Source organism: Ambystoma mexicanum, chromosome 6q (assembly GCF_040938575.1).
Source record: "Ambystoma mexicanum isolate Mex_15411 chromosome 6q, UKY_AmexF1_1, whole genome shotgun sequence".
NCBI classification, from domain to species: domain Eukaryota; kingdom Metazoa; phylum Chordata; class Amphibia; order Caudata; family Ambystomatidae; genus Ambystoma; species Ambystoma mexicanum.
Window position 1 is genome coordinate 41,596,314 of NC_090937.1, and position 24,587 is coordinate 41,620,900.

A 24,587-nucleotide genomic window follows, 5' to 3' on the forward strand; every position below is an offset into this window, starting at 1 on the left:
AATCAAAATCAATACACCAACCACAATTTAACATTAGTGGAATTCGATTGGAAAATGTCACAACATTTAAATACCTTGGCATACTTATCAACCAATCCAAGACTGAAGAACAATGGTTGGACAAAGTGGAACAAAAGGCACAAACACTGGCACGTCAGGGATGCATACTCCACAGAAAATATGGAAAATTCACATTTAAACCGATCATTGCCTATTATTGATCAAAATACATCCCGATAATAACATACGGAACGGAAGCAATGTTGAATACAGAAAAAGTAAACTGGATGAAACTTGAATCAACCTTCTGGCGAAAGATTCTCTGTCTCCCTCACTCGTATCCGATGCCGAGAATAAGATCCGAACTCGCAAGATCTATTGTATGCTAGAAAAGATTAGACATCTATCGTAAACTACTATCGGACGAGAAAACTCCTGCCATTCAAATTCTGAAAACCCAACCAAACACCTTAACAACACGGACCTAGAAAAATTGAAAAAATCTATCATTAAAGAAATGGAACAGGAAGAGATCTCCAACTCTTAATTATGCATCCTCAACACGCCAAAATCAAATTATTACAGAACGATTGGATCAAAACTATTCAATTGAAAAACACCTACAAACAGACTCTCCAATGTAACAAAGACAACAGAAAATTAAACGAACCACAGCCGTACTTGCTACTATTTCCAGATCAAAACGTCAGATCGATATTCCTGAGAATCCGCCTGAATAGTCTACCAACAAACTCTTACCTTGCAACAACAAGACAGATCGTCAAATCACAAAACTACTGTCGCTTCTGTAAAGCTGAAAATACGCCGGAAACTATATTCCACCTGGTGATGGAATGTCAGTCTCTTGCACCCCAACGCAAGCACCTTGGCTCCCACTTTGATCTCGCATTGCAACAAATGAACACAGAAGAAAGATGGGCGGCCATCCTCAGTGGAAATAATAACAAATACATATACACAATTTCCCTCTTCCTCTCCAGCATCCTTGATCTCAATGGAAGAAAGGCTTGAACCATGATAAAAGACAACAGACTTTACTCTTTTTTTTTTGTTTTTTTTTCTTCTAACTATCTCCCATCTGACCCACAATGATGGAAAAGTTTGACACCAAACTAAAACATCAAAAAAATAAAATAAAAATAAGGCAGTCCTAGTGGTGTCTAGTCAAATAAAAAGGCCTATATTAAGAAAACCTGTTGACCTATTGCCAATTCTTTACACTAAATACAAAGGGTGTGGGGGTTAGGTTTCAAGAAAAGAAATAAGTGTTCTCAAATAAGAAGTCAGGATGCAGTGGCTTGGGTCTCCCTTCCCCCACGTTTCTAGCACAGGGTTTGATAGGAGCTGGTGGAACACAGTACAGTCTCAGACTTCTCTAGCATGAGACGACAGTTTAAACAGCATTTCTCAGGTTCGTTGATGGCTAAGGCTCATCTCCTTAGCAAGTCCCTTGCCTTCGGGGCCTGATGTGTTCAGATAACCAACAAAACAAATGTTCATTTAACAAATGAAAATGTGTTCCCAATATTTATTGGGTGATGGATTCATCCCTGGGTCCCCCTGTTCTGGGCTGACTTTCTCATTTGTATTTCTTTGCAGCTCTTTATTCTTTTCTCCTTTCCCAATTGGGGTAATAGCTTAACTCCTCTGAACTCCTTCGCTCGGGCTTGGATCTCTCAAGACTGCCAGCCTCTGGGTGACGGCTTCACCCCTGGATCTCCCTTGTCCCGGCTTGCACCCTTCTTAGTTTCTAAATGTCTGTCAAACAGTTCATTCCTTCGGCATCTTTCCTCCGGGTTCACTATTGCCTTTTCTTAAAGTTCCCCTTTTGAGGTGAGGACTTTTCACCCTTGGATCCCCCTCTGCCAGGCTCGGACCCCTCTTGATTCTTTGCCTTTTTTCACTGGATTTACTATGGCTCGCGGGCAAAGTGATGGTGGCTCGCCTCCTTGCTCCCCCTCTTCTGGGCTGACCCCTCTTCACTTTAAATATTCTCTTTCCTTTTATACAGTTCATACGTTTCAGGATTCACTTCCCTTGCATTCCAATTAACCAATAAACAATTGCAATTCACAAATCAAGGTCTTTAGAATGTACTGGGCTTTTGCTCGGCCCTCATGTATGACCACTTTGCATTCCTTTGGCAGCCTTTCTATGGCCTTCTGGTTTCTGTAGTTACTCAATATGGGGCTCGACCAGAGTCTCTTGAGATAGCACCCACGCAGTGCTGCTTTCCCCTCTCCAACTGGTCTCCTCCCTCTCATTTTCAACAGTTCCTTTATAGTTCAATAGCTTGAATCAAAACTTGCCACTGTGCGATTTCTCTTTCCAGACAGCCCGACGATTATCGATTCTCCCCTCACCCGCTCTGTTGAACCTCTTGGCCTTTGGTTTCTCTGTAGTCGAGGCCGGTTCCATGGGTGAGGGAGTCTCCTCTGCTCCACCTTATCAGATTAGGCTTGCCCCGTGTAACATCTGCAGCAGAACACTTGCTCTATTGTATGCAGTCGCCGGTTCCTCTCCATGACAGTTCTGCTGGCCTGGGGTGAAAAGGGCAAGGTTGCTTCTCTCCTTACCACGCTCTTGCCTCCTGATGCCTATTTCCTTCTCTTGAACCGCCGCCTTCTATTGGCCGTCTCCTTGTGCTGCCTGTCATATCTGTCTTGCTTGTACTGTGCTCTTAGGCTCTACCTTTTATCCCTGCGGGGAAGGGAAAGGGCCGTCAGGTGTGTGTGACTGGAGTCAATTGCCTTACTTTGCCTGACACTGGTATTAGGACATGTGAGGTACACTGCTCTAGTGTGACTGTTTTCCTTTGCGTGGTGCGAAGGTGTCATCAGTGTAAAAGGCGGGGGGTAGTGGTTTGGAATGTCCTACGTGAGAGGATGGGAAGGTGGTGTTAAAGGAAGGGGGATACCGTGTCTCACCAGTCGGTCTTCCACTCCCTGAAGACGCCCCCCCATCCAAGTGATCCTCCCTCACTGGTCGCCCCCCCTCCCTCCCAGGAACTGGATCCAGTAACGATGGCCGTGTCCTGGCCACCTAGATGAGATCCCAGAGGCTTGGGCAGGGAGACACTTTCAGGTTTCTCACAGTAGCGCAATGTACCTTTTTTGGTAGCTTTTGAAGTACCAATGTATTAAGTACTGATTTTAGCCGTCTTGTTTTGGGGTCTTTCTGTGTCTAGAGAAACCACGAGGCAGGCGTAAAATAGCTGCTATGCATAAATTAGTTTTTTCGCCCCACCATGCACCCTGTATACTTTTTTTTTTTAACTGCTCTACACTAGCTCCTGGCCCTGCCATTTCACATACTATGGTGGTGCTATGTGTTTGTTTATTAACGGTTTTGGGGCCCACCCATATTGGCTGGCTGCCTGACACTTTGTTTATAACCCCTGTTAGGGAGAATTCTCAGAAATGTGTTAATTCCTCTCTACCTTGGAGACTCCCAGTTCTTTTGCTGGACTCTAGGACTTTAATTATTTTTTGCCTGGAGGGAGTGATGGGACCCTTTTTCCCCACTCCCTCATGTATTTTTATGTGATTTTGAACTGTTTCTTTTGGTTGTGGAGTCTGACAAACTCCATAGGCAACACATTTTACATTGTCACACAGCACCTTCAGTGCAGTGACACAGGGATGTCTTTCAGATTTACCAAAGGTTTAAATACCTTCTCTTGGATAAACTGTTTACAAGAGCAGTGAATCGAAATTGACTTTACTTACATTTTGTAACTTTCTAGACCCAGCACACACTATCTTACAATAGGGCGCTGGAGGGGTTACTTAGTATCCCCTCTGTCTAGCTTTGCATGTAACAATTTTGTTACCCTTTCCTCGATAAATGCCTGGTGGAAGTGGCTTAATTTTAACTACTGTGTTTGCATTTACCGCGGGTTGTGTTCGCAACTGCAGTGACGCACTCATCTGGGCTATTTTTGTCAAAATGGCCCTGGTCGTCTTTTTTTCGCCATTTCTTTGTGGAAAGGTCCTTCTTGAGATTTACTCTGTGCACCAAACCAGATTTGGTCCCTTTGTTCATTTTGTCTTTGGAGGGATTCACACGTGAAGCCTTCCTCTGGCTCCAGGGTGTCTGGCGGGGGCAGGAAGTGAGGGAGGTGCCCGAAACTCCTGGTGCTTGGTCTCCAAGGAGATGGGAATGCACTCTTAGGTGATTGGCTGGCTGTCTGACGGCTAGGCTGGGATGAATGGGAGAAACCTGCATAAAAGGCTAGGCAATTTGGCTTGGAAGGCAGAGTCAACAACTGGACTAAGGAATCCGAAGAAGAACTTGAAGAGGACGCCTGCTGCAACTCCTGGACCATTGGTTTGCCTGGTGAAGTCCTGCTGCTGTGCTGAAACTCCAATTTCGTATCGACTAGAGAAGCCATGCAAGGACGACTTCTCCGCTCGAGTTGATGGGACCAATCAATTCCAAAGTAAACCACCTGGACATCCTCTCTGAGCTGGTTGAAATTTCACTGCAGATGCTGCTGCAACCGAATAGCCTGGGAGAGGAACACCAGATCGTGTGTTGCTTGTAAGCTGGCCAAGAGCTCCAGGAAGATCCTCCGGACTCCCAGGAAGCAGGACTGACCGATCCTGAGCCACCTCAACAGAGTGCTGGACCCCAAATGCAAGGAAAGCCCATCTAGACAGCCAGGAACTGCAGTGTTGCTAATTGTGGTAGATGCGAGGAGCTGAAACACTGAAGTGCCACTTGTTTGAAGATTGTCAGTTGCGGTCGGTGACCACCCCATTGTAGTGCAGGAGTCCCCAGACGCCCTCCCTCTTGTCCCCACGACTGAGGCCCAGGAACATCAGGCTCTGCAGAGCTGCACAGGAACTGAAATCATCTGCTGCATTTTTTCTTCAACCTGAAGGTACTGTACAGTCTAAGAGAACTTACCTCTTGTGTAACTGCACTTGTTCTCTGCTGGTGAGACCTGTTGTGGTTGCTCTGTAGAGTTGCTGATAGCCTAAACAGCTTGTGGCCATGCTTTGAATTCTTCCTTTCTACAAAGACCTCTAAAACAGTGTGCAAGACTTTTACTTACCTGCAAGAGGTGCTTCAGCTCACCTAGACTTTTGCCAATTGACTTCGGCCTAGGCTGGCTCCCTGAATGCCACTTCTTCCCTCTGACATTGTGTTTTTGTCTTCCTTCCAGGAAGGGGTTAACTAACTTTGCATTGGGGGTTACCAAAAGTACTTACCTGCTTCAGAATATTTCTGTGATCTCTTGTTCTGTTCTAATAACCTTTTTCTTTGACATTCTCTTAAGTCCTATTCTGAACGCAAACAGTGGTATGTTAATGTCCACAGTGTCCTAGTTACTAAAGTCACCTAAGGGTGTTGAAAGCGAAGCATCGGTGTGCCAGCCCAAAAGGGTACTTACTGATTTAGAAATCTTAAGAGTGTGGATTTTGGGGTGTATTTTTGTGTTACTATTATAGTGCCCCCTTTTGAAGAAGGCTTACTCTAACTGACCGTTAAATAAATTTGATTGTTTAATCAAGAAACCTTGTTTGTAAGTTTTTTTTTTTAATACTTCTCATTGTGAATCTGTAACTCCCCTACAGCTCACATTGACCCCTCTTGAGGTGAGCCTGGCTGCTCAACCTGTGTAGTACAGACTTATACCAAAGGTTGGGTTCCTATTGCCTGGAGGCCAGTGTTGTTGTAGTGCACCCAAAGGGTACTGCATACAATCTTGCCTAACAACCCCTAAGTATTTGTGGACTGACTTGGGCCAGCCCCAGTATGTGTAGATGTATCTAGGGGACACCCTGATCCTACATTCAATTCTGTATGGATTTTCTTGGAAGGCAGGTAAATGACATACGTATTGGAGAATTCCCACCATTGTTGGGCCCTTGCTCCGTACTGAGGACCAGTTCCGACCTTACCGGCTGTACGCTAGGTTTCACTCTAGCTCTAATTTTCAGCTGCTGGAGTTGCTTTCTGGCCCTTCCCAGTCCCCCAGCTGGCTCCTATGGCTGGGTCAGTCATTCCATGCTGGGACCACCCCAGCCCATTTTACCACTGATTTACTGTTTCACATCCTTGGCTGTCCCACCATGGTTTTTGTAGCTGCTGTCGCCTGGAACGGTATTGCAACCCCAATACACCCTCTCATCTGATCCTCTGGGCAATCCTGGTTTTCCTCTACTGTACTCTTACTGGTAGGATGAATTTCTTTTGCTGATGGGCTGCTTTACTATATTTGTCGAGCTGCTGGAATCTGCTTTGCTGGGTTCCCACCTGTCTGCAGTCATCCTTTCAGTTGCTTTTTCTAGCTTGAGGGCCCCACTCCTGAGAAAAGAGATTGTTCTTTTCCATCATCTTGCTCGTTGTTGGTCCAGGATTGGTCATGTGAACTGAACCTTAAAAGACCTGTGCTCACTGGGATGTTTCCCTAATTGATTTTATGGGATTTGTTTACATGAGTACCTAACTCTGGATCATAGGTTGGTGGGTTATTCACAACAGTTACCCTCCGGGGAATCCCTTGTCTATGGTCCAGGCTTTCTGCAGGCAGGCTTTAACTGCATTTTCCCATTGTTTTCCATTGGTGCTCATTCCGCCCGTGCAGGGTCTCAAACCTGGCAGTTGGGGCTCTTCTTTAAGGTGTCCTGTCTCCGTGCCTGGGGTAGCATGCCACCTTATCCACCTTTGTGGTATAGAACTGGGATTTACTTTTCTCCATACAAGCGATTTTGCCTATTCACTTAGTCTCGTTGGTTCCTGTGGGGAATGTTTTACTCATTCTTCCAAAGTGACTTTAGGGATATTTTCCTGCCAGTCGACATTTGTACTGCATCCATCTTGGGGTCAAGTGAGTTTTAGGCCAAAGACTGGAGTTTTAGCTTGAACCTGTGATTTGTAATGCAAGTTTAAAGTACTTTATTCCATTTCAGCTCATATGAAAGGCTGATTCCAATGTAACTACTTCAATGGATTTCATTCTCCCACAGATTCCTTATCAGATATCCATTCCAGCGTCGGCTGCTAAAAACATTTTTGACATGGGGCGTAGTAAGACTCAACCATCGATCCCTCTTGACTCAACCTTGCCACTTGTCTGCACCCCTTGGGTGTTTGTTGTTGCTGAAAACACTAAAAATAAAGTTAAAAAAAGAAAACCTTTCCACTTGTCGACTCTGGACGGCACGTCTGCTGTCGTGCATATACCATGCCACTATGCCCCTTACCTCTGTTCCTTTTTTCCACGCGCTCAGCATGCTGCTTTTCGGAACAAGTCTTGTGAGAAATTTCATATTCAACAAATTTCCACTTTTGAGCCCTTTCGTCTTTATGTCCGTTCCATAGGCGTCCAGTTCCACTCGCTGTCAAGACTGCAACTCCAAGATGTCGTTCACCGACCCGCATGGCATTTGTGTGGTGTCTTGGTAAAGAGCATGTCATTGAGGATTGTAGCTCTTGTCAGCAAATGAACCCCAGGTTGTTGGGGGGACGGTCGGCAAAACTAGCGCCTGGGTAACACCCGTCGAAATCCCCAGCTTGCTCAACTGCCAGGTTGTCTGGACAGGAGACCGATGGTCCTATGCCCCGAGAAATAGGACCCGCATCGGAAGAAGCACTAGAAACAGTTGCATTCCCTGAGCCATTCGTCGTCCTAGTCTTTCCACGAAAAGAAGCAGCACCACCGACACAGGCTTGACTCAGATTCATCAGAGGAATGTGGTAAGGCCTATCTGGGTGCTTTGAAGCAGATGCTCCAAATGTAAAACAATTGTTGCTGGTACGGTACGACTCTGGTCTCAACGCTGTAGGCTCCTACGGCTCCAGTTGCACCCAGAAGCTCGGATGCAAAGTAAGTTCAGATGACCTTGTGCTCATCCATGAGTACTGGGAAGTTGGTCATAGCAGCAACGGGCCCACTTTTATTGGCACACTTGGGCCTGGTGGGAACGACGCAATCGGGATCGGCAGCTGGCTGTTCATTTTGTTCCCGATAATCTCAATGTTTTTCAACACTATGCACTGGATTTTCGAGGACAAGGGTGATCGGGTACCTTTTGGGCTTCGGGCCTATGGGCGAAGGGGGCCAGTAGAGAGGACGGTTTTGCCGACCAGGCTGAATTGGTTTCTCTCGCGGAAGGGCTCTATTGCTGTCACTTTGGGTCATATTGCCCCAACCAGTGACCCTCATCCTCCTTGGCTCCACCCCTGGTGGCCATCTTCAGATTTGTTCTGTGCGTTTTTGTGTTGGGAGTCCTCGAGTTCTGATCCTTGACTTTCTCGAGTGTTTGCCTATTTTTGATCGTTTTTTCTTCCAAATGTTTTCAATCTGTCACTGTTGTGACTTGACTGCAGCAGGGATCCGTTGCTGGTCTGGATCCCACCATCCGTCAGATAGTTCTGTCTTTTGAGGCCACAGACCGAGTTTTGGGGTTGGCTCACGCGCCATGTCGGAGGCTGAGAAGAAGAGACTCTTCAAGGCCTGTTCCAAATGCTTTCAGAAGAACATCGAGGACCGCCACCAGCACTGAACTTACTGCCTGCACCCAGACCACGATCTGCCAGTCTTTCTCCATTAAGACTAGGAAAGCTTGACATCCGAGACTGGTCTCGTGGCTGTAGGAAGCTAAGGCCTCTGACTCGGCATCTGTGCGCACTCATGCCTCTTACAGGGCTAGCAGGCCCAAAAGATCGTACGAGGTTGAGATCCTTTGAGGACACTTACAAGGGGAAGTTACCTGAAAAGTTGAAGTCGTCGAATGCTCAGACTTCATTGGTGACTAGCACCGCAGCATCTCAGTCATCTGGATCAGAGACTGGTACGAAGGGAACCCTGTCTTTGGAGGGCCGGAGACCCCAAGGACTTCTTTGTCGACAACACCTTTGTCGAAATCATCGTTAACACCGGCCGCCAGTACCAGGTTTTTGTCACATCGACGACTGCAGGCGCCATCTCAACAGTCACAATAGCTATCTCAAGGGTAGCATTGCATTTCAGGCTTCAGTCTGTTCTGGCTGGGTCTGTTCCGACCGCACCATCTTCTTCAGTTGTGCATATGTTAGGTACCTTTTAGAGAGGTTCCAGCAGAGAGGGAGCCATCTCCACATTTCTTTTCTACCAAAGCCCACAAGGGCCCCCTCGGCTACCTTCCACCTGTGTTAGGCCTCCCAGGGTCATAGCTCCAACCCCTCTGCTCCTGTCTGAGGAGGAAGAGTTCTTTGAAAAGTCTGCTCACACCCTATGAAAGGGGGTGTTGGATGCTTCCACAGCTGGTCCTGGAGCCTGCATAACTGCTTCAGCCTGCTTGCTCTACGAGCCCCTGGCATCATGCACCAATCCCGACACCTCAGGCTCAGAGATCTGTTTCCAAAAGATGTTTCTTTGGACATTTTGTCAGCTCTCCACACTCTGGTCTCAGACATTCAGCAGCGTCTTCTGCCTGTGGCTTCTGGTTGACCGGTGGCTCCAGTTCCTGTGACCGGTCCACCACGACCGTCTCGGCTCCACCTCTAGTGCCTGCGATCCTGTTCCACAGCCCTCTATCCTAGAGGAGTTGGTTCTGACAGGAACGGACACGAACCAGGATACAGATGGTTCCCAGGTTATGGATGAGTTTGATGACTACTTCCCTGCAAACCGTGAGCCACCATATGTAGACCTGTCATCTAAGGACTCTTCTCCCGGATGAAGTGGGATCTTTCCAGGCTATGATCTCCTCTGCGGCCAAGCTTTTCAACCCGGTTCCGATGGAAAAGGTGGAGTGTTTCCTTTTCCAGCGCTGTGAATCCTTCAGAAAGATTGTGGTCTCGGTCCCTCTTCTGGGTGACACCTGGGAAGACTGGCGTGTAGTGATACAGACATTTTCTGCTCCTGCTAAAGAGGCTAGAGAAGAAATGTAGGGTCCTGGATACGGCTCCTAAATGCCTCTGAGGCCATCCGACGCCGAACTCTGGTGTTGGCTGCTGCGAGGGAGATGTTGTCTAATCTATTCTCTTGCTTAGTTCCTCGCGACCTGGAAAAGACGAAGCTTGGTGCGGCTGGAAAGCACATAACCACAACTGCAGCGTCTACAGTCAAGGCTGCCAACGCCATAGTTATCCCTGCACGGAACGACAGCGAACTCTGGTACAAGTAGGAGCCCATGCTTGATTTCCTGCCAGAGGACAAGAAAGCAGAGGTCATGGCCATCTTTCAGGAGGGTAAAGTGGCATCTGACCATGCAATCAGTCACCCCTAAACATTGGCGATTTCCGGTTTATGGCATATGGGAAGTGGGGTAGCCTTACACTGTCAAGGTTGGCTCAGGTCCACAAACTTAAAGGATGTCCAAGCCGATATAGGCGACCTGCCTTTCGACAGGATAACCTTTTTGGCAAGACAGTGGATGAGTGTCTCCTTGCCATCAAGAGTGACACCAAGACGGCAAGCTAGCACAGAGGCATGCCTTTCGTTCCCAGAAAGGGAAGGGCTTGCAAACATGTAAGGTGCTCTGCTCTTCCTACTGTCCGCCCTCCCGCTCCACTGCTCAGGAGGCGTATAGTGGCTGCTCCCAAACCTATAGAGGAGACACGCAGCATCAATGTCCGCAAACCACCATGATGCAGACGCAGAAGGAAGCCTGACCAGGCCTAGTCCCCAGGCCCCCACTTCAGCACCCAAAGTGGGAGGCTGGCTGTCTGTTTGCCAACATGTGGCACATCTCCACGGACAAATGGGTGCCCGACGTCATTGAGCACAGACACTCCCTAGTGTTTCAGGACAAGTTCCCCCTCAACTACTCCAGTGCTAAGGCAAGAACAGCACGCAACATAACTCCTCAAAGAGGTTCAGCCCATGTTGCTGTAAGGGGCAATAGAATGTGTCCCTCTGCGCATCCGGGGCTCGAGTGTATTCCATAAACGTTCTTTTTCGCAAGAAGGCAGACGGGTGGAGGCCCATCTTGGACCTGCGTCTCAACAAATTCCTGAAGTCCCAGAAATTCAGGATGGTCACACTGCAGCACATGCTCAGCCAGCTGGAGGAGGTTCATTTCCTGGTGACGCTGGACTTGGACATTGCGTACTTCCACATTCCCATTCATGCAAAACATCGGAGGTTCCTAAGGTTTGTCGTCCTGGGAAGACATTAGCAGTTCAATGTGTTACCATTAGGCCCCAAATCATCCCAGAGGGTGTTCACCAAATGCCTAGCCCCAGTGACAGTGCTCCTTCCTCAGACGGGAGTGTATGTCTACCCCTAACTGGATGATTGGCTGGTCCAGTCTCATTCTCACGCCCAGATGGCGCAACATACAGCTCATTAAGGTCCAGACTCTTACCTTGCTGGGATTCTCCATTAACTATCCCCATTCCTGGATGGTACTGTCCCAAGACGCCCTATTCCTGCGGGCCCGACGACAGTCTCGTGCCTGGCAGACCCCTCAGACGAAAGAATAAAAACCATCCTAGGGAAGGTCCAACAGGTGTCATCAAACAGCTTTACCACTGTCCAGTTCATCAAATCCCTGTTGGAGATGATGTCCTTGTGCATCCATCTGGTCCCTCGTTGCAGGCTGTAAATGAGGCTGCTTCAAGAGTTCCTGGACGCCATCTTGAAGCAGATCTCCGGCTCATGGAACAGGATAGCCCTCAATCAAGCTTTCTGCAAAGCCCTGCACTGGTGGCCCTCCAGGCTAACAAATGATTGGTCATTCCTGCAGGTGTTGAGGTTAATGAGAAAGGGTAGTGGGCATCTTGGTTCTCACTAGTCTTCCATGCCTCCCTGTCGCTTTCTGAACCTTCACTCCTTTAGCCCTCATGTTTCTCTTAAGTCAATTCTGTTATTACCAGTTCCATGAGAGGTGATAGTGGGAGGGAGAGGGGGAGAAGTGAGTGTTGGTGAGTGCAAAGGGGGGGGGACGGTAGAGGAAGGCAGTGGGGGAAGAAAAGAGTGGGGGGGATACTTTCTCCTCTTACGGGAGTGGGATGTTGGTTCTCCCATGTAGCATCATCCTTGGGCTTTGGAAAGTACATCTTTGCAGTTCCCCTAGCTCTGTGACAATGAATGTAATTCCTGGTCTTGCCCGGGATTTGCCGTATAAAATATTCTGTTTTTGGAGGTTGTGAGACATCCTTTCCTGCCCTATGGAAATCCCCTGAGTTGGGTCAGTTGCTGTTACGTTAGCCTTGCGATTTATCACCTGCTATGTGGAGTGATGTAATACTATGCCCTAGTGAAGGGGTCTGCAACCTTTGGCTCTCTGGGTGTTTTGGTCCATAATTCCCATCTGCTCTAGGTAGCAAGGTTAATGATGAGGGGTTATGAGAATGATAGTCCTAAATATCTGGAGAGGCAAATGTTGCCGACCCCTGCCCTGGAGGTTTAGTGTCAGTTATGTTTTGGCATCTAGGGGTACTATGACTAATAATATTCTGTCTGGTTTCCCCTTCTCCAACCCTGTATCTCTGTAGGTTATGTGCCTATCAATAGGTAGTGGACCTATATTGTAGTAGAGGAGTGGATTGTGTCTTTTATGGCCATTTGCAGTTTTTATACATACACTAGGCATTATTGCGGTGTTATTTCTACTTAAAGTACTTATTGAAATAACATATATATGCGTAACTTAATAGAGGGGTATATTTTTCAGTATACCAGCGTAGTGTTTTCTTGTTCATTGTGGACTAAGCTTACTGATGTGTTAACCTACTCACCATTCCTGGAGTTAATTTGGACTGCTCTGCTATACTACCAAACCGTACATGGGTTTGGCCTCCCTTTTTGTGTTGGGGGCATTGCCCCACCCAAGGTTAGTGGTTGTATGGCCCCTCACCACACAGTTGTACAAAAAAGACCTTAACAAGTACCAAGACTGCTCTGGGTCAGCCCTTTGGAGAGAGATGGTAAACTCCATCTTTTGCACTGGAATGCTCCCCGACACATTGGCAGACAAGGAGATGTGACATTTCTGGGGATACTCCTAATGTTATGTTAAGAGACTTATACCACGCCAATCACCACAGTTGTGGTCTTACGGCAATGATGACTTTTACGCAAAATAGTGGTATTGTAACCCCACCATGGATAACTAACCAGACCACAGTCTAAAATAAGGGAGCGTAGAAAGAATCACATAACAGACAGGAATATGGAGGGAATGCGATACATTGAGGCACAAAAGGATGAAAAAGATGGTGATTTATTTATTGTTCATTTATAACACGCTTAATATCAGAAAATGGTTTCTAAGCGCGGGGATCGGGATTCAAACCTGTGTTGCGCTGCCTTATCTTTCTTCCAAGACCAACCCATTGCCCGTGAGCTATCCTTCCTCCCCAGTGGGTAGTGGTGGTGTAATTGTGTTTTTATGGTTTCCACAAATTTCCTGCTGCAGGTTGAGAATGCAACCCATCCCGGAGCTTGTAACTTCACACTGGATTCAAATAATGTGGCATTGTAAAGACCAGAATCCAGTTAGTCGACTCCTTTAGGAAGTCTCTGTTCTAGTGGAAACATCTAGCTAACTTCAATTTAGAGGTTCCATTTCAAGATCTTCAATTTGATGTGATATCAGTGCCTTACATGGATGTTGGAAGGGCACACCTTGACAACTAGAAAGCTGAAGGTCATTGGGATGCAGCCAAGACCCTGCTCAGCTTTAACATTCCGTAGTTGTGAGCAATGAGGTGGGCATTGTGCTTTATTGCTCCCATCGAAAAGTGGCAAAGCTGTGCTTGGTTCTCAATCCCAATACCACTACGTTGTTCCACATCAGCGAGCAAGGTGAAACCTAAATATAAGCATTTTGACAAGGAAGTCAAATGCCTATTGTAGGGGGCTCTACACCCCCACTTACTCCTTCTTTCGTAGCAGTTTTAGTAGGTCTTGGACATTCACAGCATTCATGGAGAACCCTTGAGTAGGATCTTCACCAGCTGCCACAAGTAAGAGTTGAAGACTAGATTGGATCACATCTTCCAGAGTTTGGGAAACCACCCACATAACCTGGTCACTGCACAAACCTTTAAAAGCTGGTCCTAAGCAAGCAGGTTTGCATTGCAGAACAGGGACTTATAGCCAGCATTTTGATTTCCCTGATCAGAATTATGGTCCTATGCCTTTCCAAAGCCAGGTGACCAGACCCGAACCAGAGTATGCAGCAGTGCAAACACCATAGAACTTCTGTTGGAGGGTTTTTGTCCCATCCCCCTCAGTAGGATCACCCTCTGCCTCCACCGGTAGAACTATGAAGTGGGGGGCAGGGCTGCTCACATGGGAATAAAAGTGTGGGGATGCATTTCCAGTCACCTAAACTCATGGAGGGCCATCCCCTCAGATGCATGGCTCCTTTCAGTGATCTTCAGAGACTATCGTTTTACTTTCCTCATGTTTTTGCGTTCCGTCTACCTAGTGCCCAGAATGGGTCCCCAGCTTTACTGAAGGAAGTAGAGAAATTTCTCTCTATGAATAGATATAGAGATAGCAATAGAGAAAGGCCCACCAACAGAGAAAGGCAAGGAATTCTATTCCGGTCTATTAACAGTGCCCAGACGGGCTGGGCTGCACACATTATTAGATTTTTTGGATTTCTACCTACATCAACCCCAAGAGAAATTAAAGTTGATCACACCCTTGCACAGATCCAATCTACTTTCCAACAAGTTGGACATCTTTCAGATCCTCTGCACAGAGCCAATCCCTGAATTCTGCGTTATTTATTTTTTTGTATCGCAGAAACTCATTTTCAGTATCGAGTTCTCCTGTGAGAGCTCAACTTCATGTGTTTTTACCCAGACTACGGCATTGGGGGGTGAATCTCTGCCTACAGGGAGTCCGTGTGCATCTATAGTTGGACAATTGGCTTCCGAGGGCCTACATATTATGGCTATCCACCTAGAAATCTTGCTTCACCTGCTTTACCGCGTAGGGGGTCTCAGTGAATTGGTCAGGTCCTCCACGACTGTCTCCTAAGACCTGAATTTTATACGATTCTGCTGGAATAAAGCAATGGCGTTCATATCGACGTAAGGAATATCAGATCTGCGTCAGACTTGCTCCCTTTTCCTGAAATCCACTCACATGACCTCCTGGTGGTTTCAGAGACTGTTGGGGCTAATGGCTTTCTGCCTCCTTGCTGTATCTTTAGCAAGGCTCAAAATGAGAAGGACACCGTTAGCATTGAGATGGATCTCAATGGATCTTGGGAGAAAAATAAGACTGAGGAAAATAAAAGGGCTTGGAAATTGATTGACAAAGAATGCAAATACAACATTTGAGACATTTTATTGTTATAATGAGCAAATTAATAATGCAGAGAGTGATACATGAACACGTTTTGAAATTTTTAAGAAATGGGACAAACCCAGTGCCCTAGAACAAGAGTTCAGGCGTTCATTGACAAAATTATGTCTGCACGTAATAGAATTAGACAAGGTCTTATTACGGACGAATTTAAGGAAAAAAGGACACAAGACAAAAAAGGGCAATGGGAACAATCGAGAGCTGTTTGAATTTGAATCTATATTAATTACATAAACTGAGAAGATGGGCAAGAATATGCGCACAACATCCTGCCCAGGTGACATTATGCCATCCAAAATTATTTTGGAGATCTTAAATCTTTTAACAGATCTTGATCCGAGAGAAGCATCCAAATAAAATAGCTGCCATTCAATTACAAAAGTATCTTGGAACTACCACAATCTTTGCACATGAAACAATCAGGCTTTCGCTGCAATAATGGAACCGAGCGTGCCCTCCTGGACTTACAGACCAAGATGTTGGCCATCTTGTAAAATAGTAAGACAGGGCTGCTGATTTTATTGAATTTATCGGCAGCCGTTGATTTATTGGATCACAAACGATTGCTACACACCTTGGCCGACACAGATAACTGTTCCATGAATGCTATCAGATGGATAGAATTATTTCTAAGTAACAGAAAATCCAGTATTTGCTCAGGGGATGCCTCTTATGAATCTTCTGAGATATACTATGGTGTACCACAAGGTGCTTGCTTGTCTCTGCCACTATTCAATGTGTAAATAAAATCCCTATGCGTACAATGCAACCGGTGGGCCTGTAGTTCACACATTATGCGGCTGCTATCCAGTTGACAATGGAACCTAGTGGAAACTACCTTGCGGGCCTAGAAAAACTAAACTGTGTATACAGCAGTATCAAAAATGGTATGACTGAAAATTGGTTATGCCTGAATAGCTGAAAAACTGAGCTTATGGTGTATGGATCCAGACAGGCAAGGGCCAAACTAGGTCAAGTATATAAGGGGTTTGAAGTAGAAGGGTGTCGAATCTTGGTATATGCTGAACTCAAGACCTTAGGATCTACATGGAAGCCTCTCTAGGTGCTGTGGCCCAGGTAAATGCTGTGGTGAAAAACTCTATCGTCTAAAAGTACTGTAGCAGATTAGTCCTCTGATTACTCTGAAAAATTGCAAAACGCTAGTTTGCACGATTATCATGGCAAGATTGGACTATTGCATCTCCTTGCTTGATGGTGCCAGTAAGGAATGTGTTAAAAAAATAAAAATTGCTAAATATCTAAAACTATGCGATCCAGGAGTGTGTGCAATATACTCATGAGGGAACACATAACCATGTCCCGAAGAGACCTTCATTGGTTACCAGTGGCTCTGATGATTTGCTTTAGGTTCTTACCTTGGTCCAAAAATGTTTTTTCGGGGAGGCTCCCAGTTATCTAAAAGAAAATGTGGCAAAGTACAATCCACAACGATCTTTGTGATCCAGTACTGCCCAGTGGCTTATAATCTCTTGGGTTAAAAGAATGAGAGGGAATGGAAGATCGTCCCCGGTGCTGGCTGACCAAGCCTGGAATTACCTTCCCATGGACTTGCGCCTAGAAGAAACGCATCTGAATTTCAGGAGACATTTAAAAACTCTTCTGTTTGAATAAAGGTAGTCTAAAGTCAGTTTTTTAAAAATTGAATGTGTCCCGTTTAACTGATCTGTCTTTGTTCATGGAGCGCCCTGATGCCTACGGCTTTGCTGCTATATAAATGGATAAATAAAACAAATACATGGGTATTGTCTCAAGCATCAGATCATCAAGTTCCAATTGCATCTGAGATGAGACTAACTAGTTTTGTTGGTCAATTCCAACCTAGCTGTTAGGCAAGATTGTATGCAGTACCCTGTGGGAGACTGCACCAGCTTTGTCCTCTTGGCAATAGTTAACCGCCAACCTTTGTTATAAGTGTGTACTACACACGTTGGTAGAGTGACTGAGCAGCCAGGCTTATCGAGTTGTAGGGTTATCTCACAGATTCACAGTGACAAGTATCCAAATAAACACACTCAAGGGTTCTTTGATTAAAGAAGTATTTATTTATTTAACAGTCAGTTGAATAAGCCTTCTTTAGAAGGGACCAAGATGTGTAACAGAATAATATACTTCAGAAATACACATTTTCAATAAATCAGTAGATACCCATTTGGGATGGCACACAGATACTTCCAACACCCTGAGGTGACTTGGATAACTAGTACACTGTGGACATTGACAAATCGATGGCACATTTAGAGCAATACTGAGGTTAGTGTCAAAAGGAAAAGATGAGGGAATCAAACAATGGTTAACAAATATTCTTAAGCGGATAAATACTTTTTGAACCCCCCAATGCAAAGTAAATTAACCCTTTCCCAGCTACACACGTTATGGAATGTGTGACTTTTGTTGAGGGATAGTTAAAGCACAGAGTCAGAGGATCGAATAGTCTTTTAGGGAGCCAGGACAACCAATGTCAATTGAACAAGCGTCTAGGTCAGCTGAAGCACTTCTTAAACATAAGTAAAGTCTTGCACAAGGTTTTAGAAATCTTTGTAGAAAATGAAATCGCTGTAGGGCCACAAGCTGGGAGGCTTGTGAGGGGCAGAGCTGCAAGCAACTCTGCAAAAGTAACCAAGACCAGTCTCAACTGAGAACTACCAAGGCTACACAACAAGAGCTAAGCAACCCCTTAGTTTGACAGTACCTTTGGTTTGAAGAAATTGGTTCCAGCTGGCTTCTGTTCCAGTGTAGGTCTGCAGATCCTGTTGTTCCTGGGTCTCAGTCGTGTGGACAAGAGGGAGCACGTCTGGGGACTACTGCACTACAAATTGAAGGTCGGCGGCAGCAATGGGCAAACTTCAGACCAGTGGCACTTTGCGGTTTCCGCTCCTCGCGGCTCTCGCAAGTAGCACCATTGCGGTTCTCGGATACCGTTATGGACTTTCCTCACATCTCCGGTCTAGCACTCTGAGGTGGCTCAGGCTTGGTCGGACCTGCTTCGTGGGAGTCCGGCGGATCTTCCTGTAACTCGGGTCCGACTTAAAAACGAGACACACTATTCTGGTGTTCCTCTCCCTGGCATTCAGTTCCTGCAGCAGCAATGGAAGTACAGCCAGCTCCGAGAGTATGTCCAGACGAGTTCGCTTTGTGGTTGATTGGTACGACCAACCCAAGGGGAGAAGTCGTCCGTTGCATGGCTTCTCTAGTAGAGGCGAATTCGAAGCTTCAGCAATGCCGCAGGGTTTCATCAGGCAACTGAACTGTCCAGGAGTTGCAGCAAGCGACTCTTCCAAGTTCTTCTTCATATTCCTTCGTCACGTGATAGATTCTGCCTTGCAAGCAACAAGCGTCCTTTTTTTATGCAGGTGTCTTACATTCATTTGCAGCCTCGCTGTCCAACACGCAAAGCAGGGTGGCTGTCCTCCAAGGACAGCCAGCCAGCCAATCACCTTTGGGTGCATTCCTGTAACCAATGGGATTAAGCACAGCGAGTTTCGGGCACCTCGCCCACTTCCTGCCCCTGCCAGACACACTGGAGCCAGAGGTGGGCTTCACTGGTGAATCCCGCCAAAGACAAAACAAACAAAGGGACCAAACCTGGTTTGGTACGCAGAGTGAATCTCAAGAAGGACCTTTCCAACACTGAAATGGCGAAAAAGGAGGCCGGGCCTTCTTGACAAAATGGGCACCCATGGGTGCTTTACTGCAGCTGAAATTGCAGCCTGCGGTAGAAACACAAAATGGTAGGAAATGGGTACCTCCTTTTTGGAAACCATCCCTCTGCTTTCCATTATGGACAGACTTCTCCTCTCTGGGATAGGAAGCCACTCTAGTCCCACTGGATCAGTTTGAACTTTTTTGTCCTTCAGAAACGAGGGAACATATCCATTTTCTGGAGTTGAAGATGGCCTCTCAAAGCCTTCCATTCAAACATCACGAACAAGACCATTCAGATCTGAACTAACAATGGTGTATGTTCAATGAGAACAAACAAGAATGAACCAAGTCTAACCCCGAATACTGCTGGTGGTACAGATTTGGGAGTGGGCAGTATAAAGAGGAATATGGCTGCAGGCGATTATAATTCCGGGATTGGAAAACTTGACTGCAGACTCACTCAGTGGCCAGGTGATTGCAAACAACAAGTGGGAATTGAACACCAATGATCGGTCTATTTGCAACGAACAAAGACTCTTCCAGTGTATGCCTGAAGAGGGCCTAGGCCCAAATCTTTGGGAGATGCTCTGGTGATCTCTTGGAATAACATGTATGCGTTGGCATTTCCTCTGGATTTCTGCAGGATCTATCTTTCTCTAGACCTTGGGGGGAGGAGGGGAGAGGCCTTATCTAAGTTCAAAATCCTTGTCTTTTACCTTGTTTTGTAGTGAAGTGCCATTTCATTGGTCTTTGCCAGCTTTTCATTCTGGTCAAACCCCCTGACAATAAGTAAGATCTTAAAGTGGTGCTTCGTGCAATATGTAATCAAACCTTTGAGCCCCTAGCTACTACCGGTGTTAAATTGCTCCTTGTTGCTATAACCTCTGCAAAAGGTGTTGGTGATATACAGGCTCTTTTCGCTGATGAACCTTTCACAACATTTAATTGCGACAAGGTTGTCCTTCGAGCTCATCCAGCCTTTTTACAGATGGTTGCAACAGAATTTCATATAAACCACAAAATGTCTTTACTGGTATTCTTTCTGGAACCATCCTCTGATGCAGAGAGAGTCATCCATAACTTGGGCGTTAGGAGCGCGCTCAAGTTCCATTTCGACAGAACACAGGACTTCAGAAAGTCCTTGTCTTTTTGTTAAGTTTGGCAGTTCTAAGAAAGATACACGGGCATCTTAGGCCACCAACTCCATGTGGATAGTCTCCTGCATCTCGATCAGGGTCGGTAGCCTTTCACAAATATGTCCCCTGGAAGTAGCTCTCAAAGGCAACCAATTAGGCTACCCTGCCAGCTTTCTGTAAACAGAATGCCTTGACTTGAGTTCCAGAGCTGACGCTGTGTTTGGGCAAGCATTTGTCATAAACCTCCATAAGTTTTGATATGAATTTGGGACCATCCACCTGTTAAACCTGTTCCAATTATTCAAAATCTCCCAGAAGTATGGAGGTAAGCAGACTGGATGTAAGGGTAAGAAAATATTACTGTAGTGACTAGTGTACTTCTAGCTCAGAATCCCCATTCTGCCATACGCCTGCCCACCTTACCCTCTAAAGTGTCCTTGGTTACTAATAGATCACCAACCTTGGCGATCGGGTAAGGACCGAAGGGTGAGGCTTAGGAATGCAGGGCTATGAGCGCCTGACCTCACGTAAAAATAAAAAAGACCTTTTTTTAGTGCTACAAAAATGTTTTCCGGTCCTGAAGGCCGAAGGTATGGAGGAAAGGGGACTCTGGACTAGGAGTATGTTTGTCACTACGGTGAGTAACTCTGATTTTATCTGAATGAAGTAGCGATTCTGCCTCCCTTTTACAATGAAACCTTGTCTGCTGGCAGAGCGCTTCATACACTTGACATCGAGGAGCACAAATAATATATGGACCGAACTGAAGACTTTAGGAAAACCACCTAACTGACTTTTGGAGCAGCAAACCTAGGTATAGCCCTTTCCAAACAAGGTTTGGCAATGCAGATAACAGCAACTATTGCCTTATGTCAGGAAGAGCCATCGGCCCTGGGATGGACAATTTGTGCCCATTCAACAAGAGCAATACCTTTTACGACTGCAATGACTGTGGAAATCCCACTACAAAACATTAGCAAGGCGGCTACATGGACAGTACCACATACCTTCGCCAGCTTTTCTGGCTGGACAGTCATGCACAAAGTGAGGTCTGGGGAAGCAATGCAAGATAACCTCTCTAAGCTTCCTTCCCTTTTTATTAGGGTAGCGTATGTGAATCAGTTAGCTACTTCTCAATTAGTTACCTTTTGGATTCTAGTTCTAATTCTCCTGCGTTAAAATCTTGCATGTTTTTGTGTGTGGCATAGACACACTGCTTCGTAACCCCTAGTTGAATAAACACCATCAATATATCTTTGGTCTTCATGTGTAAGTGAATAGACCCAAGATGGAGACCTACAACCCTGACATTAAAACTCAAAACCGATTGCTTCTGTATTTCCCATTGCTGCATTCAGGAAGTAACTGAAGTAACTGTTGCGTATTTATTTCAGAGCCTTCTATACGTTTATTCATTCAATTATTTATCACTGTTTTATTACATTTGGGAGGCGTTCTCTATAGTGTCAATTCTAGGTTCCTGTTTAGATGCATTGAATACCAGCAGTGAGACTAATTGATATTTTGCATTTGAAATTATAATACACCAGTTCCAGTACAATATTTGCTTATTTTGAAGCACACCTATTCAATTTCTCTGGCAATGGTACAGTTATGGATCTCCTAGTTTTACTGTTATTAGGATTGGTGTTTAGCACTTCCCAATCACTCACCAAATCAATTAATCGTACATCAAGAGACCAAAGTATGAGACTAGATCCACATTCTACTTTTTTTAAATAAGAAACTTACTTTTGAATCCTGTCCCTCGAGCTTTACGCTATTATCCCCGTGGGCTTCCTTTAAATAGAATTACTGGCATGGTGCATGTCAGTATAAACAGACTTTGCCACATGACTGACCAAAGCACAGGAATTTTTCTGTCGCTAATTGTCTTATTTACTATTTCATTTCATTCAGTTATGCAATAGGAGGGTGTCCAATTGCAGGAGCACTGCTGATTTCAGTAGGCTAAGCATGTATTTTAACTCTGTAAATCATTTGACATGCTTACTGAATGAGAACTTGACAACTATGGGTGAGATTGAGTTTGTTATGCCAAATAGATTTACAGGTCGAGAATAGGATTTTTATTTTTAAGTGCTACACAATGATTTTATTATGACTGAAGTCCAAACACCACCATTTTCAATATGGTGCCATGGGGTTTTACAGGAAATTACAATGCTCCATTTGCTTCCAAAGTAAATGTTCTCCAGGTAGTACCAGATCAGGGTATAGGTATACTTATTGCTCACAAATCTTACTAGTATGCTATGCCTGCTGTCATTTATGTTAAAATCTTTAGCTATACCTTGCCCTATAGGTGGTTCTTTTATGTTGGCTGACTTATTGGAATTTAGAGCGTCAACAGAGGTCTGATTTAAGTTGATTGACATCTGCAAAACATGGCATTGCTGAGGCATATTGGGAGCTAACCAGTAAATTCAAATCCTACAATCTTATCCGCCTTTAAATAGCTGCTATAAGCACGACCCAAGAATGGTATACAGCGCACATGTTTAAATATGTAAGACATTTTGCAAACATGGCTCTATATAATGATGTCCCCATTTGTTACAGAGTTCTTCCAGAGCTGCACAAGCACCTTCTCCATGCGTTGCAAGGTAAAATAACATTTTGGGTATCATGATTAAAAAAATAGCATTTCCCAACAACCATCCTAAAGGTAGTAATAGTTGTGGACTGTTTAAGGGGCAGAGTTGCATGGTGTGAATGTTTTTTGTGTAAACTAAGCAGAGTATGCTATACTACTGCATTATTAAACCTAGACTTTCCTTCATTGGCGAGGATTTGGTAAATACCAAGGAAAGTAGAGAACTATATCTTAAAATTAAATTTCTGCAGTGTTTTTCATGATGGAGTACGCTTGGTTCTATGTGATTTTATCAAACATTAGAGGGATATTGCACCTAAAACAAAAAAAGCAGAAAAACATGTCTATTGGGGATGCATGGGGAGAGGGCTCACAGGCCCCCCGTTTCCCTATGTTTTTAAGCCTATCCCAATTCTCTTACCCCATGTATATTTTTTGAAATATTTGCAGTTTTCGTTTTGTGGAAAAATCCCTCTAATTGTGTTAGCTAAAATCACTGGACTAGTAATGAAGATAGAAAAGATGATGCACTTCTGAAGACTGGCAGATTAATGCATTCAAGTGCAATTACTCGGCTAATGTTTTAGCATGTCCTGATCTTGAGTTCATAATTGCTGTCTGATAAGTGTTAGGTTAGATTGTCCGTTGCAAGCTAAATCTCCCTCAACTGTGAGACCCCCAGTGATTTTTGCTGGACTTTTGGATAATGTTTCTGTGTTCCTGATGGAGTAGGAATCTTTTTCCTACTCGCCTTTTCTTTTACCCTTTTATTTTTTTTTATTTTTTATTTTTGGGGTGTCCTTTTTATGACTCTCCATACTTTATCTTTGGAATTATGCTTTGCTATAACTTTTTGGGCATCTGCATTTTCCTTTTGCAGCACTCTGTGCAGTGTTGCTAGGGTGCCACTTTTAATATTTGTGACCATACACAAGAACAAAATGATTTTAAAGACACACCCTAGATTTTCACCAAAATACATTTCAAGTTCTGTGTCAAACAGTCCATAAAACTACTAGCTTTTTTTTTTTCAAAAATCCACAAAACAAGAGTTGTCAGAGCGGTCAAAGTGAGAACTCGACAGAATTAGGAAACAATATACAGTTTAATGGAAAAAATTCACCATTATAACTATCTTTTCAGTGTCACACGGTTGTATTTTCTTGCTACACTGAGACGACTGGATGCCACTTCTCTGCTGCAGTGTGGAAAGAATACCTTCTTAGGAGAGCAGGCAAGGATTTTCCTGTCTGGTGCAAAGGCTGCCAAAGACCTTAGAACAGCATTGGACATCTGCATTGTGTGCAAATAAAGAGAAATGACCACAATGGTCATTGTGTGGCTCATGTACACATTTGTCACTGAGAGGGACCTCCTTTTTACCCTAGTGCTCTGGGCATCTCCTTGCAAAGAGGTGAAAAAATGACCCTTGGTAATGTTAATAAATATGCATAACCTGCAGAGGCCGAATCTGCTTCACCAAATATCTAGCACTGCTTACAGGTTCTCTGGGGTGATTGGGCACACATCTTGACAACCGTCTTTGGAGCGCCCGCCAGATAGCCTTCTATATTCTTCATATGTTCCCAAACTCCCCAGCTTTCTCAAGCAGGAGAGAAAACATGTCCAATCTTCTCCAACATTATCTGTTAGTTTCTAGGAGCACTCTTCTGCACTTAGTCCTGCTCTGGTCTCAGCTTTAGCCGCCGACATTAAAGAAAATGGTATCTTATTTTCAGTCTTATCCATCCAAGGTTGTACTTCTCACAACTCTCTCTGAAGAGGGCCTAGGTCAAATCATTGGGAGATGCTCTGGTGATCTCTTGGAACAACAGTTACTAGCAAGGCCTTTCAAAGAATATGTCCATGTTAAGTTGTCCGAACC

At 45.1% G+C, this 24,587-nt stretch overlaps 1 protein-coding gene across 2 annotated transcripts in view; it reads left to right on the forward strand.

Annotated features, from left to right (window-relative positions):
* Positions 1 to 24,587, forward strand: part of AFF1 (ALF transcription elongation factor 1) — an 811,017-nt gene that overhangs the window by 719,777 nt on the left and 66,653 nt on the right. For both annotated transcript variants that reach the window (XM_069630442.1, XM_069630443.1), the window contains one exon: positions 22,669 to 22,712. In XM_069630442.1, coding sequence (XP_069486543.1) covers positions 22,669 to 22,712 — 44 coding nt within the window. The remainder of the gene's footprint in view (positions 1 to 22,668; positions 22,713 to 24,587) is intronic.